Source organism: Oncorhynchus gorbuscha, linkage group LG15 (assembly GCF_021184085.1).
Source record: "Oncorhynchus gorbuscha isolate QuinsamMale2020 ecotype Even-year linkage group LG15, OgorEven_v1.0, whole genome shotgun sequence".
NCBI lineage: Eukaryota > Metazoa > Chordata > Actinopteri > Salmoniformes > Salmonidae > Oncorhynchus > Oncorhynchus gorbuscha.
In genome coordinates, this window is record NC_060187.1 from 78,390,629 (window position 1) to 78,404,201 (window position 13,573).

Sequence of the window (13,573 nt, forward strand, 5' to 3'; positions counted from 1 at the left end):
CCCCAGTCTAACGGTCAAGCAGAGAGGGCCAATCAGACGATTGGTCGCATACTACGCAGCCTTTCTTTCAGAAACCCTGCGTCTTGGGCAGAACAGCTCCCCTGGGCAGAATACGCTCACAATTCGCTTCCTTCGTCTGCTACCGGGTTATCTCCGTTTCAGAGTAGTCTGGGTTACCAGCCTCCTCTGTTCTCATCCCAGCTTGCCGAGTCCAGCGTTCCCTCCGCTCAAGCGTTTGTCCAACGTTGTGAGCGCACCTGGAGGAGGGTGAGGTCTGCACTTTGCCGTTACAGGGCACAGACGGTGAGAGCCGCCAATAAACGCAGGATTAAGAGTCCAAGGTATTGTTGCGGCCAGAGAGTGTGGCTTTCCACTCGCAACCTTCCTCTTACGACAGCTTCTCGTAAGTTGACTCCGCGGTTCATTGGTCCGTTCCGTGTCTCCCAGGTCGTCAATCCTGTCGCTGTGCGACTGCTTCTTCCGCGACATCTTCGTCGCGTCCATCCTGTCTTCCATGTCTCCTGTGTTAAGCCCTTTCTTCGCACCCCGTTCGTCTTCCCTCCCCCTCCCGTCCTTGTCGAGAGCGCACCTATTTACAAGGTACATAAGATCATGGACATGCGTTCTCGGGACGGGGTCACCAATACCTAGTGGATTGGGAGGGTTACGGTCCTGAGGAGAGGAGTTGGGTTCCGTCTCGGGACGTGCTGGACCGTTCACTCATCGATGATTTCCTCCGTTGCCGCCAGGATTCCTCCTCGAGTGCGCCAGGAGGCGCCGGTGAGTGGGGGTACTGTCATGTTTGTCATTTATTATCATGTCTTGTCCCTGTGCTCCCCATGCTATTCGTTTCCCTCTGCTGGTCTTATTTGGTTCTTTCCCTCCTTCTATCCCTCTCTCTCCCCCTCCCTCTCTCACTCTCTCGCTCTCTCTTCTCTCTATCGTTCCGTTCCTGCTCCCAGCTGTTCCTATTCCCCTAATCATCATTTAGTCTTCCCACACCTGTTCCCGATCCTTTCCCCTGATTAGAGTCCCTATTTATTCCTTTGTGATCCGTTCCTGTCCCGTCGGTTCCTTGTATTGTATTCACCATGCTGTGATTGCGTTTCGCCCTGTCCTGTCGTGTTTTTGCTGTGATTGTGTATCGCCCTGTCCTGTCGTGTTTTTTTTGCCTTCATCAGATGCTGCGTGTGAGCAGGTGTCTCTGTCGACTACGGCCTGCGCCTACCCGAAGCGACCTGCAGTCTGTGGCCGCTTCTCCAGTTGTTTCCCCTCTACAAGTCTAGAGGATTTCTGTTATTCCGTTTTGGACTTAAATAAACTCTGTTTCTGTTAAGTCGCTTTTGGGTCCTCTTTCACCTGCATGACAGGGAAGGGCTGTGACACAGGAGACAGAATGCAAGAAAGAAGAGACAGACACAGTACAGTATGTGTTTATCTCCTGTCTTTGGGGAAGACGGACAGACAGACACAGTACAGTATGTGTTTATCTCCTGTCTTTGGGGAAGACGGACAGAGGTAGAGAGAGAAAACTAAAGTGTTGTTCTCCCCCTCTCTAATCCTTACGTCTCTCTGTCTTCTTTTCTCTCTCTCTTGTGGTGTTAAAATGCACTCCACTCTCTGCTGGAGTGTAAAGGTGACTCGCATTAGTTTCTGTCCCACTGTCACTGGTGAGTTCACTTCAGTTGAGTGGCCTTGCCTGCTCTGTCTCTTGCTCTCTCTTTTTCCATCCCTCCATCCCCCACTGCCTTCCTTTATATGTAGCTACAGTTGTTAACGCATACACTGCCACCCACTGTGAGTAGTGTCTAGTACTGTACATATTAGTCACATCTAAAAGGAGACGTAGGCTGCCTTGATACTTTCCAGGCAGTAGAGTCAGTTAGCACTCTACCAACCTCTTCCCTGTTAATATTGATGGACACCAAAGGTGTGTGTGTCATGCTTTAGCACCTCTGCGATGGGCCCAAACACACCTACAAAACACACACAGTCACACACACTGAAGGTAAGGCACACAAACATGCTTTAGCACCTCTCTGCGATGGGCCCAAACACACCTACAAAACACACACAGTCACACACACTGAAGGTAAGGCACACAAACATGCTTTACCACCTCTCTGCGATGGGCCCAAACACACCTACAAAACACACACAGTCACACACACTGAAGGTAAGGCACACAAACTTGCTTTAGCACCTCTGCGATGGGCCCAAACACACCTACAAAACACACACAGTCACACACACTGAAGGTAAGGCACACAAACATTGTGGCACAGACACTCCAACATAGACATGTATAGACAGACACAGAAACACTCCATTCATCCACCCATCTTCACCCTGTCTCTTAATACGCTCCAGATGCTGCCTCCATCCACAGACAGTCAGTCAAGGACTGACTGACTGTCAACCACCGAGAGAGAGACACAGGGAAAGAGTGGAAGGATGGAGGGAGGGAGGGAGAGGAGGAATGAGGAAAACAGGGGATTAACACAATTCCAGAAATAAGCTCACGCACGTCAAAGGGAGTCATCAAAACTTCACTGTTGGTTACGAAGAGGACAAGTGCTGATGGAGAGAGCAGCGGTTAACCCATCACACCCCACGCCCTGTTACAGTCTGCATAGCTTCACCTAGCAATGAAGCAAGAAGTAAGCCACTGAACCCATCACACCCCACGCCCTGTTACAGTCTGCATAGCTTCACCTAGCAATGAAGCAAGAAGTAAGCCACTGAACCCATCACACCCCACGCCCTGTTACAGTCTGCATAGCTTCACCTAGCAATGAAGCAAGAAGTAAGCCACTGAACCCATCACACCCCACGCCCTGTTACAGTCTGCATAGCTTCACCTAGCAATGAAGCAAGAAGTAAGCCACTGAACCCATCACACCCCACGCCCTGTTACAGTCTGCATAGCTTCACCTAGCAATGAAGCAAGAAGTAAGCCACTGAACCCATCACACCCCACGCCCTGTTACAGTCTGCATAGCTTCACCTAGCAATGAAGCAAGAAGTAAGCCACTGAACCCATCACACCCCACGCCCTGTTACAGTCTGCATAGCTTCACCTAGCAATGAAGCAAGAAGTAAGCCACTGAACCCATCACACCCCACGCCCTGTTACAGTCTGCATAGCTTCACCTAGCAATGAAGCAAGAAGTAAGCCACTGAACCCATCACACCCCACGCCCTGTTACAGTCTGCATAGCTTCACCTAGCAATGAAGCAAGAAGTAAGCCACTGAACCCATCACACCCCACGCCCTGTTACAGTCTGCATAGCTTCACCTAGCAATGAAGCAAGAAGTAAGCCACTGAACCCATCACACCCCACGCCCTGTTACAGTCTGCATAGCTTCACCTAGCAATGAAGCAAGAAGTAAGCCACTGAACCCATCACACCCCACGCCCTGTTACAGTCTGCATAGCTTCACCTAGCAATGAAGCAAGAAGTAAGCCACTGAACCCATCACACCCCACGCCCTGTTACAGTCTGCATAGCTTCACCTAGCAATGAAGCAAGAAGTAACCCACTGAACCCATCACACCCCATGCCCTGTTACAGTCTGCATAGCTTCACCTAGCAATGAAGCAAGAAGTAAGCCACTGAACCCATCACACCCCACGCCCTGTTACAGTCTGCATAGCTTCACCTAGCAATGAAGCAAGAAGTAAGTCACTGAACAGGCACCAGCAAGATACAGGAAGAAAGACAGTTGCAATTTGGTGAAGCTTTGAGCAAGTTATTTCCCCCTGCTAATACTGTGTCTTTTCTTACTGCCTCTCTATATCTCTTCTCTGACATGTTGTGTATTACCTTTACCATGATGCTCTAAAAGCTACCTCTCATTTGGCACACTATTGGGCAACTCCATTAACCATGTTTTCCTTTTTGGCAGAAATGTAGCAGTAGGCCTATCCCTAAACCACTCAGTAATGAATTAACTGGTATTTTGCCGTTCGTTGGCCCTGTCTCGCTTTCCAGTTTCAGACTAATATTATTGGGCTATTTGGCACGTTATCCAGCTAGCTTGATTTCAGGGCTAACTTCATTCACCATTTGTTCCTCCTCTTACTCAAAAAGCAGGCCTAGGCCTAGCCATTCCATGGACAAACTGTTACTCTCCCTCTCTCACCCTTTCTCTCTCTTTTCTGACACATTCCTGTTTGGCTCATTATGAGGCTATCTTGGTAGAGGGCTAATTTGGGCGGCAGGTAGCCTCGAGGTTGAGCGTTGGGCCAGAACCGAAAGGTTGCTGCTTTGAATACCGGAGCCGACAAGTTGAAAAAATAAAGTCTGGCGCTGTGGTCTTGAGCAAGGCATTTAACACTAATGGACCCCACTCCCCACGGGTGCCTCAGGGGTTAGGATATGGATATGAAGGAGTTAGGAGTTAGGAGTTAGGATATGAAGAAACACATTTCCATTACACACAATTATTATTATTATTCCGTTTATAAAATGTTGTTCTCCTCGACAGATAAGTTAACTCTTCTGTGCCAGATAGTGAGTGGTTTTTGGTCTCTGTCGCCTCGGGGTTCATGGCTCTTGAATCACAGAAGTGACTAATGACTCAGCCATGGATAAACCAGACTCGACCACGGAGATAATCCTCACATCACGCAAAGGGAGACAGGGGAAATAAGCCTAATAAATGTGAGAAAAAAAAAACAATGTAAGCCCCTCCCCCCAAAAATGTCCCAAGAAAAAAACCTTGGCTCACCTAGGGGTCGTGGTGTCGTTGAGGGATCCTCCTCTCGCCTCACACGAAGCCATTTCAATCACCATATGCTCACACATGCAGGCGGCCAGCCCTCAAGGACATAGCGAGCTTTTAGTGGGAGAGCTGCTCTTTTAAAGCGGTTCCACGGTCCCAAGACTCCCGCTGAGAGACACGTGCTCCGTTTTATCACACTTTCTTTTATTTCTTATGCCCTGAAAGAACAGCTTATCACACCAGAGATAAGGCCAATTATCTGCTCAATAAATGCCAGAACCTGCTACCAGCACTGGCCCAAATGACCTCAGTTTCGGATTCAGAAAACTTGAATGTTCTCAGAGAGGCATTTTGCAGCAGTCATAGAACATATCACATGTAAAATGTTTAAATGAAAAAACAACCACAAATAGCCAAGGATATTTCCAAGCCAGTAGGAAGGGTAAGCGAATTTCATAATTATAGCGCAAGTACTAAGTGTAATTAGTCCAACATTTTGTTAAATTGCAGAATTGCATTCAGAATAAAAGAGTATTTGGCCATATTTAATTGATTTGATTTTTTTTCCGTTTTGGGCCAATAAGCGAAATGTTGAAGGTTCAAATCCCTGAGCCGACTAGGTGAATAAAAAAAAACATCTGCTGATGTGCCCTTGAGCAAGGCACGTAACCCTAGTTGCTCTGGATAATAGTGTCTGCTAAATGACTAATATGTAGAAAATGTAGTCTGTACCTGTGGTCAGAGGGAAGGGGGTGGACTGGGTGGGATCCGGAGGGCTCTGCCCAGGTAGTCAAAATGACCAAATCGCCCTCTATTTCCTCATGCGTGGAATGTTATTCATATTTTTCATAATTTCATAATTAATCTACATTATAAAAAAACTGCTGAAAACCCAGTGTTTCTATGTCAAATGGTTTTGTCCAGTCTACTGTGATGTATATAAAGTGTAATATTGGGATGCAAACTCAAAATGTAATACATTTGAACTCTCTCCATATATAGCTGACATGGTACAGGTGTCTTCTTTGTTTTAAGCTCATAACCATGTGTGAGAGGTGTACATTTTTTGTTTCAAAGTAGATTTGTTAAGACTACCAAGAAAAACTCTGTGTGACGCTGGTTTAGCCCACTACCGTAAAAGGTTAACAAGTTACAGCCTATCAAAACAGAAGAGGGGATATTTGACCCCTCCCCCCAAAAAAGGTCCATTCAGGCGTCTTCTAGTGCCTGAGGTGATCAGGCCTGTCTCCTGTTGGTGCATCCCGGTTAGTGTTGAACCCAACACAAGTCAGCAGCTTTTTAATTTGATTTATTAACCTTCATTTAACCAGCGGAGACCCATTAAGACCAGAGTCTCATTTCCAATGATGCCCTGAGAACCACAGTTCAAGCAACGTGAGAAACACGTTAACAATGATCACTAAAAAATGAGTTACAACATTTAAAATAAATCACGTTCTGTTCAAAAGGGCAGTAGAAACAAATACATACAATCAATCAAAACAAGGGCAGTTTTCATTGGTCACGTTTAAAAAAATCAGAGGCCTAAATTAACCTTCTGGGACCAGATAATGACGTTTTAGAATGAACTGTAGGTCATCCCAGTACGGAGGGGCATAGTAACTGAAAGCAGTCTTCCCTAACTCAGAGGAGACCCGCGGAGACCTGTTGAACAGCTAAACTCAAAGGAGAGTGATAGATGGATAAACACAGACAGGATACCTTAGAGTAATAACCCAGTTATTAGATGTTCTTCTTCAAAGGACGTTGCCACAGAGGAGGACGCTACAAAAAAAGGAGTACGAGAGAGATTTATCTCTTTTCTTCATGTTTAGTACACATCAATCAGCACCTTGTCAATCTCTTAGGTATGTTGTGATCTTTGGCTCCTACCTGGCTATAGGAGTGTACACACCAACACCTTTCAGCCACCATAGTGAGCCCCGACACACACGCACACACTAACACACACTAACACACACTAACACACACTAACACACACAGAGACATAAAGAGTCAGTTGTTCAACCCTAAGCAGTGTAGAGTAGCCTCTGGACAGGGAATTCACTGGACAAACACAACACATGATTCAACAACCACAACTCTCTGAAGAACCTTACAGACAGACATAGATATACTCATTGGTGCATGCAGAACAAAAAACATGTATTCACACTTGCACACTGACTCACAACACACACAGCCAAGAAAGACAAAAACAGACACCAGATCCCACAGACACTAAACACATGGTCACATACATAGAGACAGTCTGTCAGACAGTCAGATATTCATTTAATTTCAATGAAATCACAACCTCCCACCACCATCAGTTCTTGGCATAACTAACTGGTTTTATGTCGGTTTTAGATGGAGTTCTGTGCTATCAGCTTAATACAGCATTAGAGAAAGAGCTCTGTCAATCATTCAGCACATCAACAGAATCTGTAGGCCAGTGACACAATCTACCCCCCCCCCCACACACACACCACATTTCATCTTAGTAAAGACCATCTGTTACATACGCTGCAGCTCAAATCTGTGGAGCTAGACAGAGCAGTTTCCTCCCCTGCTTTGACACACAGACAGAGCCATCATGAATAACCACTCATACACATCAATCACTGCACATCACCCATCATCGCTCTTCTTTAAAATAGAACAGGAGCTTTCCAGTGCTTTTCAGATGAAATATATGCAGAGGCCTCTCCAAAGAGATGGAGACAGAATGCAAATGTACACACCACACAGACAAAGAATTACACCTGCGCATGCACACATACACACACATACACATATAAAGGCGCACACACGCACGCACACACACACATACACACACGGCCAAAGACAGATAGTGAGTCATTAACTATTACTTAGTTTTCGCATATCAACCCACTTCAATATGACAGTCCACTTCAACTTGACAGACCACCTTATGCATGTGGATTTTGTGCAGCTATCCATCCATCCATCCATCCTTCCCCCTCTCTCTCTCTCCCTCCCTCTCTCTCTCTCTCTTTCTCTCTCTCTCTCTCTTTAAATTAAATATAAATTTGAGGGCTTTATTGACATTCTCTCTCTCTCTCTCTCTCTCTCTCTCTCTCTCTCTCTCTCTCTCTCTCTCTCTCTCTCTCTCTCTCTCTCTCTCTCTCTCTCTCTCTCTCTCTCTCTCTCTCTCTCTCTCTCTCTTTCTTTCTTTCTTTCTTTCTTTCTCTCCCTCTTTTTTATCTCTTTCCCATCCATCCATCCAGCCATCCATCCATTTGACTATAAATCATCACCAAGACCTATCAAAGCCTGCAACAACATGCTGTCTTGAATACTGGGACAGTCTCCCATTAACATGAACAATGGGAAAAAAGACCAACAAATGAAAGAGGCACATGTTACAGTGGGAGGAGGAGGAGGAGAGGAGGAGGAGGGGGGAGGGGAGGAGGAGGAGAGGAGGAGAGGAGGAGGAGAGGAGGAGGAAGAGGAGGAGGAAGAGGAGGAGGAGGAGAGGAGGAGGAGGGGGGGGGGAGGGAGGAGGAGAGGAGGAGGAGGAGAGGAGGAGGAGAGGAGGAAGAGGAGAGGAGGAGGAGGAGAGGAGGAGGGGGGGAGGAGGGAGGAGGAGGAGGAGAGGAGGAGGAGGGGGAGGGGAGGAGGAGGAGAGGAGGAGGAGGAGGAGGAGAGGAGGAGGAGGGGGGAGGTGGAGGAGAGGAGGAGGAGGAGAGGAGGAAGAGGAGGAGAGGAGGAGGAGGAGAGGATGAGGAGGAGGAGAGGAGGAAGAGGAGAGGAGGAGGAGGAGGAGGAGGAGGAGAGGAGGAGGACGGGGGGGAGGGGAGGAGGAGGAGAGGAGGAGGAGAGGAGGAGGAGGAGGAGGAGGAGGAGGAGAGGAGGAAGAGGAGAGGAGGAGGAGGAGGAAAGGAGGAGGAGGGGGAGGGGAGGGGGGGGGGAAGAGGGAGGAGGGGAGGAGAGGAGGAGGAGGAGAGGAGGAAGAGGAGGAAGAGGAGGAGGAGGAGGAGGAGGAGGAGGAGAAAGAGGGGGAGGGGAGGAGAGGAGGAGGAGGAGAAGGAGGAGAGGAGGAAGAGGAGGAGGAGGAGGAGGAGAGGAGGAAGAGGGGGAGGGGAGGAGAGGAGGAAGTGGAGGAGGAGAGGAGGAAGAGGAGGAGGAGAGGAGGAAGAGAAGGGGGAGAGGAGGAAGAGGGGGAAGGGGAGGAGAGGAGGAAGAGGAGGAGGAGAGGAGGAAGAGGAGGAGGAGAGGAGGAAGAGGGGGAGGGGAGGAGAGGAGGAAGAGGAGGAGGAGAGGAGGAAGAGGAGGAGGAGAGGAGGAAGAGGGGGAGGGGAGGAGAGGAGGAAGAGGAGGAGGAGAGGAGGAAGAGGGGGGAGGGGAGGAGGAAGAGGAGGAGGAGGAGAGGAGGAAGAGGAGGAGGAGGAGAGGAGGAAGAGGAGAGGAGGAAGAGGAGGAGGAGGAGAGGAGGAAGAGGAGAGGAGGAGGAGGAGAGGAGGAGGAGAGGGGAGGGGAGGAGGAGAGTAGGAAGAGGAGAGGAGGAGGAGAGGAAGAGGGGGAGGGGGGAGGAGGAGGAGAGGAGGAGGAGGAGGAAAGGAGGAGGAGGGGGAGGGGAGGGGGGGGGGGAGGGAGGAGGAGGAGGAGGAGGAGGAGAGGAGGAAGAGGGGGAGGGGAGGAGGAGGAGGAGGAGGAGAGGAGGAAGAGGGGGAGGGGAGGAGGAGGAGAGGAGGAGGAGGAGGAGGAGAGGAGGAAGAGGGGGAGGGGAGGAGGAGAGGAGGAGGAGAGGAGGAAGAGGGGGAGGAGGAGGGAGGAGGAGGAGGAGGAGGAGGAGAGGAGGAAGAGGGGGAGGGGAGGAGGAGGAGGAGGAGGAGGAGAGGTGGAAGAGGGGGAAGGGAGGAGGAGAGGAGGAGGAGGAGGAGGAGGAGGAGGAGGAGAGGAGGAAGAGGGGGAGGGGACGAGGAGGAGAGGAGGAGGAGGAGGAGGAGAGGAGGAAGAGGAGGAGGAGAGGAGGAGGAGGAGGAGAGGAGGAGGAGAGGAGGAGGAAGAGGGAGGAGGAGGAGGAGGAGAGGAGGAAGAAGGGGGAGGGGAGGAGGAGGAGAGGAGGAGGAGGTGGAGGAGGAGAGGAGGAAGAGGGGGGAGGGGAGGAGGAGAAGGCGTGCTGGTAGGGAGTACTGTGGCTGTAGTGGAGCTGAATAGGGAGGGAGGCAGGGGGTCTTTAACTGTCACATTCATGATATCATGAGTGGGGGGTGGCAGGGTTCAGAGGGAGAGAAGGGTTATGCAACGTATTGTTCATTTTGATTATGCCCCACAATTGTATTCTATTGTTGTGAGAACTTGACCGGCCCCATGGAGAACCTGGCTTTCCCATGCCAACTAAGTCCTGTCTGACACACTATACATGGAGACACACACACGCATGCACACACTCTCACACACACATAAATACACACATACAGAGACAAACCAACTCTCCATCACTCTTGAACACACACAAGCGCACAACACACATACACACATACATTCACACACAGAGCCACATCCATTGCACACAAACACGCACACTCACAAACGTACAAACACACAAAAAGCTCACTCACAATCACACTAATACAAACACACACACGGTCTTATACAGGAATAGAAAGATAAAGTAGTTTCTTACCTTCTTCAGCTGAATTAGACTGGAGAAACAGAGAGAGAGAAAGAAGGACACTCCACATCTCCACTACAGAATGACACTAACCCAGAGAGGGAGGAGGGAGGGAGCATGAGAGAGAGAGAGAGAGAGAGAGAGAGAGAGAGAGAGAGGGGGGACTGGGAGGAGGAGTCTGCCTGCTCTATTTCAGAGAGAGAGAGAGAGAGAGAGGGGGGGGGGGGACTGGGAGGAGGAGTCTGCCTGCTCTATTTCAGAGAGAGAGAGAGAGAGAGAGAGAGAGAGAGAGAGAGAGGGGGACTGGGAGGAGGAGTCTGCCTGCTCTATTTCAGAGAGAGAGAGAGAGGGGGGACTGGGAGGAGGAGTCTGCCTGCTCTATTTCAGAGAGAGAGAGAGAGAGAGAGAGAGAGAGAGAGAGAGAGAGAGAGAGAGAGAGATATGGGGAGATGGATGGGGGAAGGAGAACAAATCATTTTCAGAGTGAAGGAAAAATACGACAGCAGCACCAATATTGTGCCGGGCGTGAGGTAAACACTCCACATTCATAACTGTGGAAACGAGAACGACAGAGTGTGGTGGAAAAATCTACGAATGAGTTGGGCTGGTTTGCACTAGAACCACTGTCTAGACATGCCAAGTTATCCTTCTCCTCTATGTTATCCTTCTGTGTAAACACACATGAATTCAGCCTGGCACTTCAGCTGGCATGAAACTATGGCATCACTAGCATATCTGAATTCTGTAACAACATGCATTTCTTGGAGCTGTGCCAACATTTTTTTGTCACACTTTTTTTTATGTAAATCATCATAATTTAGACGCATTTTTGGCCTCCACCACACATCTTGCTCTCTCTGCCTCCTTTCTGTGCTCTCTCTCTCTTTCTCTCTGTTGCTGTCTTTCTCTGTCTGTATCACTCTCTCTGACACACACGCACGCACGCACGCACGCACGCACGCACGCACGCACGCACGCACGCACACACACACACACACACACACACACACACACACACACACACACACACACACACACACAAATAGGATTCCTCACCCAGACAGTATCTAAACACGCATCTCCCCAAAGGAAGGTGGAGATCATGCCAGTAGAAGTCCCTTGTCCACTAGTGACGCCTGCCTGTCAGGCCTGGTTACTACAGCTTGTTGATACCTGCCTGTCAGGACTGGTTACTACAGCTTGTTGACGCCTGCTGGTCAGGCCTGGTTACTACAGCTTGTTGATACCTGCCTGTCAGGACTGGTTACTACAGCTTGTTGATACCTGCCTGTCAGGACTGGTTACTACAGCTTGTTGATACCTGCTTGTCAGGACTGGTTACTACAACTTGTTGATACCTGCCTGTCAGGACTGGTTACTACAGCTTGTTGAAGCCTGCCTGTCAGGACTGGTTACTACAGCTTGTTGACGCCTGCCTGTCAGGACTGGTTACTACAGCTTGTTGATACCTGCCTGTCAGGACTGGTTACTACAGCTTGTTGATACCTGCCTGTCAGGACTGGTTACTACAGCTTGTTGAAGCCTGCCTGTCAGGACTGGTTACTACAGCTTGTTGATACCTGCCTGTCAGGACTGGTTACTACAGCTTGTTGATACCTGCCAGTCAGGACTGGTTACTACAGCTTGTTGACGCCTGCCTGTCAGGACTGGTTACTACAGCTTGTTGATACCTGCCTGTCAGGACTGGTTACTACAGCTTGTTGATACCTGCCTGTCAGGACTGGTTACTACAGCTTGTTGATACCTGCCTGTCAGGACTGGTTACTACAGCTTGTTGACGCCTGCCTGTCAGGACTGGTTACTACAGCTTGTTGATACCTGCTGGTCAGGACTGGTTACTACAGCTTGTTGATACCTGCCTGTCAGGACTGGTTACTACAGCTTGTTGATACCTGCCTGTCAGGACTGGTTACTACAGCTTGTTGATACCTGCCTGTCAGGACTGGTTACTACAGCTTGTTGATACCTGCCTGTCAGGACTGGTTACTACAGCTTGTTGATACCTGCCTGTCAGGACTGGTTACTACAGCTTGTTGATACCTGCTTGTCAGGACTGGTTACTACAGCTTGTTGATACCTGCCTGTCAGGACTGGTTACTACAGCTTGTTGAAGCCTGCCTGTCAGGACTGGTTACTACAGCTTGTTGACGCCTGCCTGTCAGGACTGGTTACTACAGCTTGTTGATACCTGCCTGTCAGGACTGGTTACTACAGCTTGTTGATACCTGCCTGTCAGGACTGGTTACTACAGCTTGTTGACGCCTGCTGGTCAGGCCTGGTTACTACAGCTTGTTGATACCTGCCTGTCAGGACTGGTTACTACAGCTTGTTGATACCTGCCTGTCAGGACTGGTTACTACAGCTTGTTGATACCTGCTTGTCAGGACTGGTTACTACAGCTTGTTGATACCTGCCTGTCAGGACTGGTTACTACAGCTTGTTGAAGCCTGCCTGTCAGGACTTGTTACTACAGCTTGTTGACGCCTGCCTGTCAGGACTGGTTACTACAGCTTGTTGATACCTGCCTGTCAGGACTGGTTACTACAGCTTGTTGATACCTGCCTGTCAGGACTGGTTACTACAGCTTGTTGAAGCCTGCCTGTCAGGACTGGTTACTACAGCTTGTTGATACCTGCCTGTCAGGACTGGTTACTACAGCTTGTTGATACCTGCCTGTCAGGACTGGTTACTACAGCTTGTTGACGCCTGCCTGTCAGGACTGGTTACTACAGCTTGTTGATACCTGCCTGTCAGGACTGGTTACTACAGCTTGTTGATACCTGCCTGTCAGGACTGGTTACTACAGCTTGTTGATACCTGCCTGTCAGGACTGGTTACTACAGCTTGTTGACGCCTGCCTGTCAGGACTGGTTACTACAGCTTGTTGATACCTGCTGGTCAGGACTGGTTACTACAGCTTGTTGATACCTGCCTGTCAGGACTGGTTACTACAGCTTGTTGATACCTGCCTGTCAGGACTGGTTACTACAGCTTGTTGATACCTGCCTGTCAGGACTGGTTACTACAGCTTGTTGATGCCTGCCTGTCAGGACTGGTTACTACAGCTTGTTGATACCTGCCTGTCAGGACTGGTTACTACAGCTTGTTGACGCCTGCCTGTCAGGACTGGTTACTACAACTTGTTGATACCTGCCTGTCAGGACTGGTTACTACAGCTTGTT

General features: G+C 49.4%; 1 protein-coding gene across 3 annotated transcripts in view; it reads right to left on the bottom strand.

Annotated features, from left to right (window-relative positions):
* LOC123996569 (ephrin type-B receptor 5-like) overlaps positions 1-10,477 on the bottom strand; it is a 74,028-nt gene extending 63,551 nt beyond the window's left edge. For all 3 annotated transcript variants that reach the window (XM_046300015.1, XM_046300013.1, XM_046300012.1), the window contains exon 1: positions 10,383-10,477. In XM_046300015.1, the coding sequence (XP_046155971.1) occupies positions 10,383-10,440 (58 nt within the window). In that variant the 5' untranslated portion in view covers positions 10,441-10,477. The remainder of the gene's footprint in view (positions 1-10,382) is intronic.
* Positions 10,478-13,573: the final 3,096 nt, after the last annotated feature.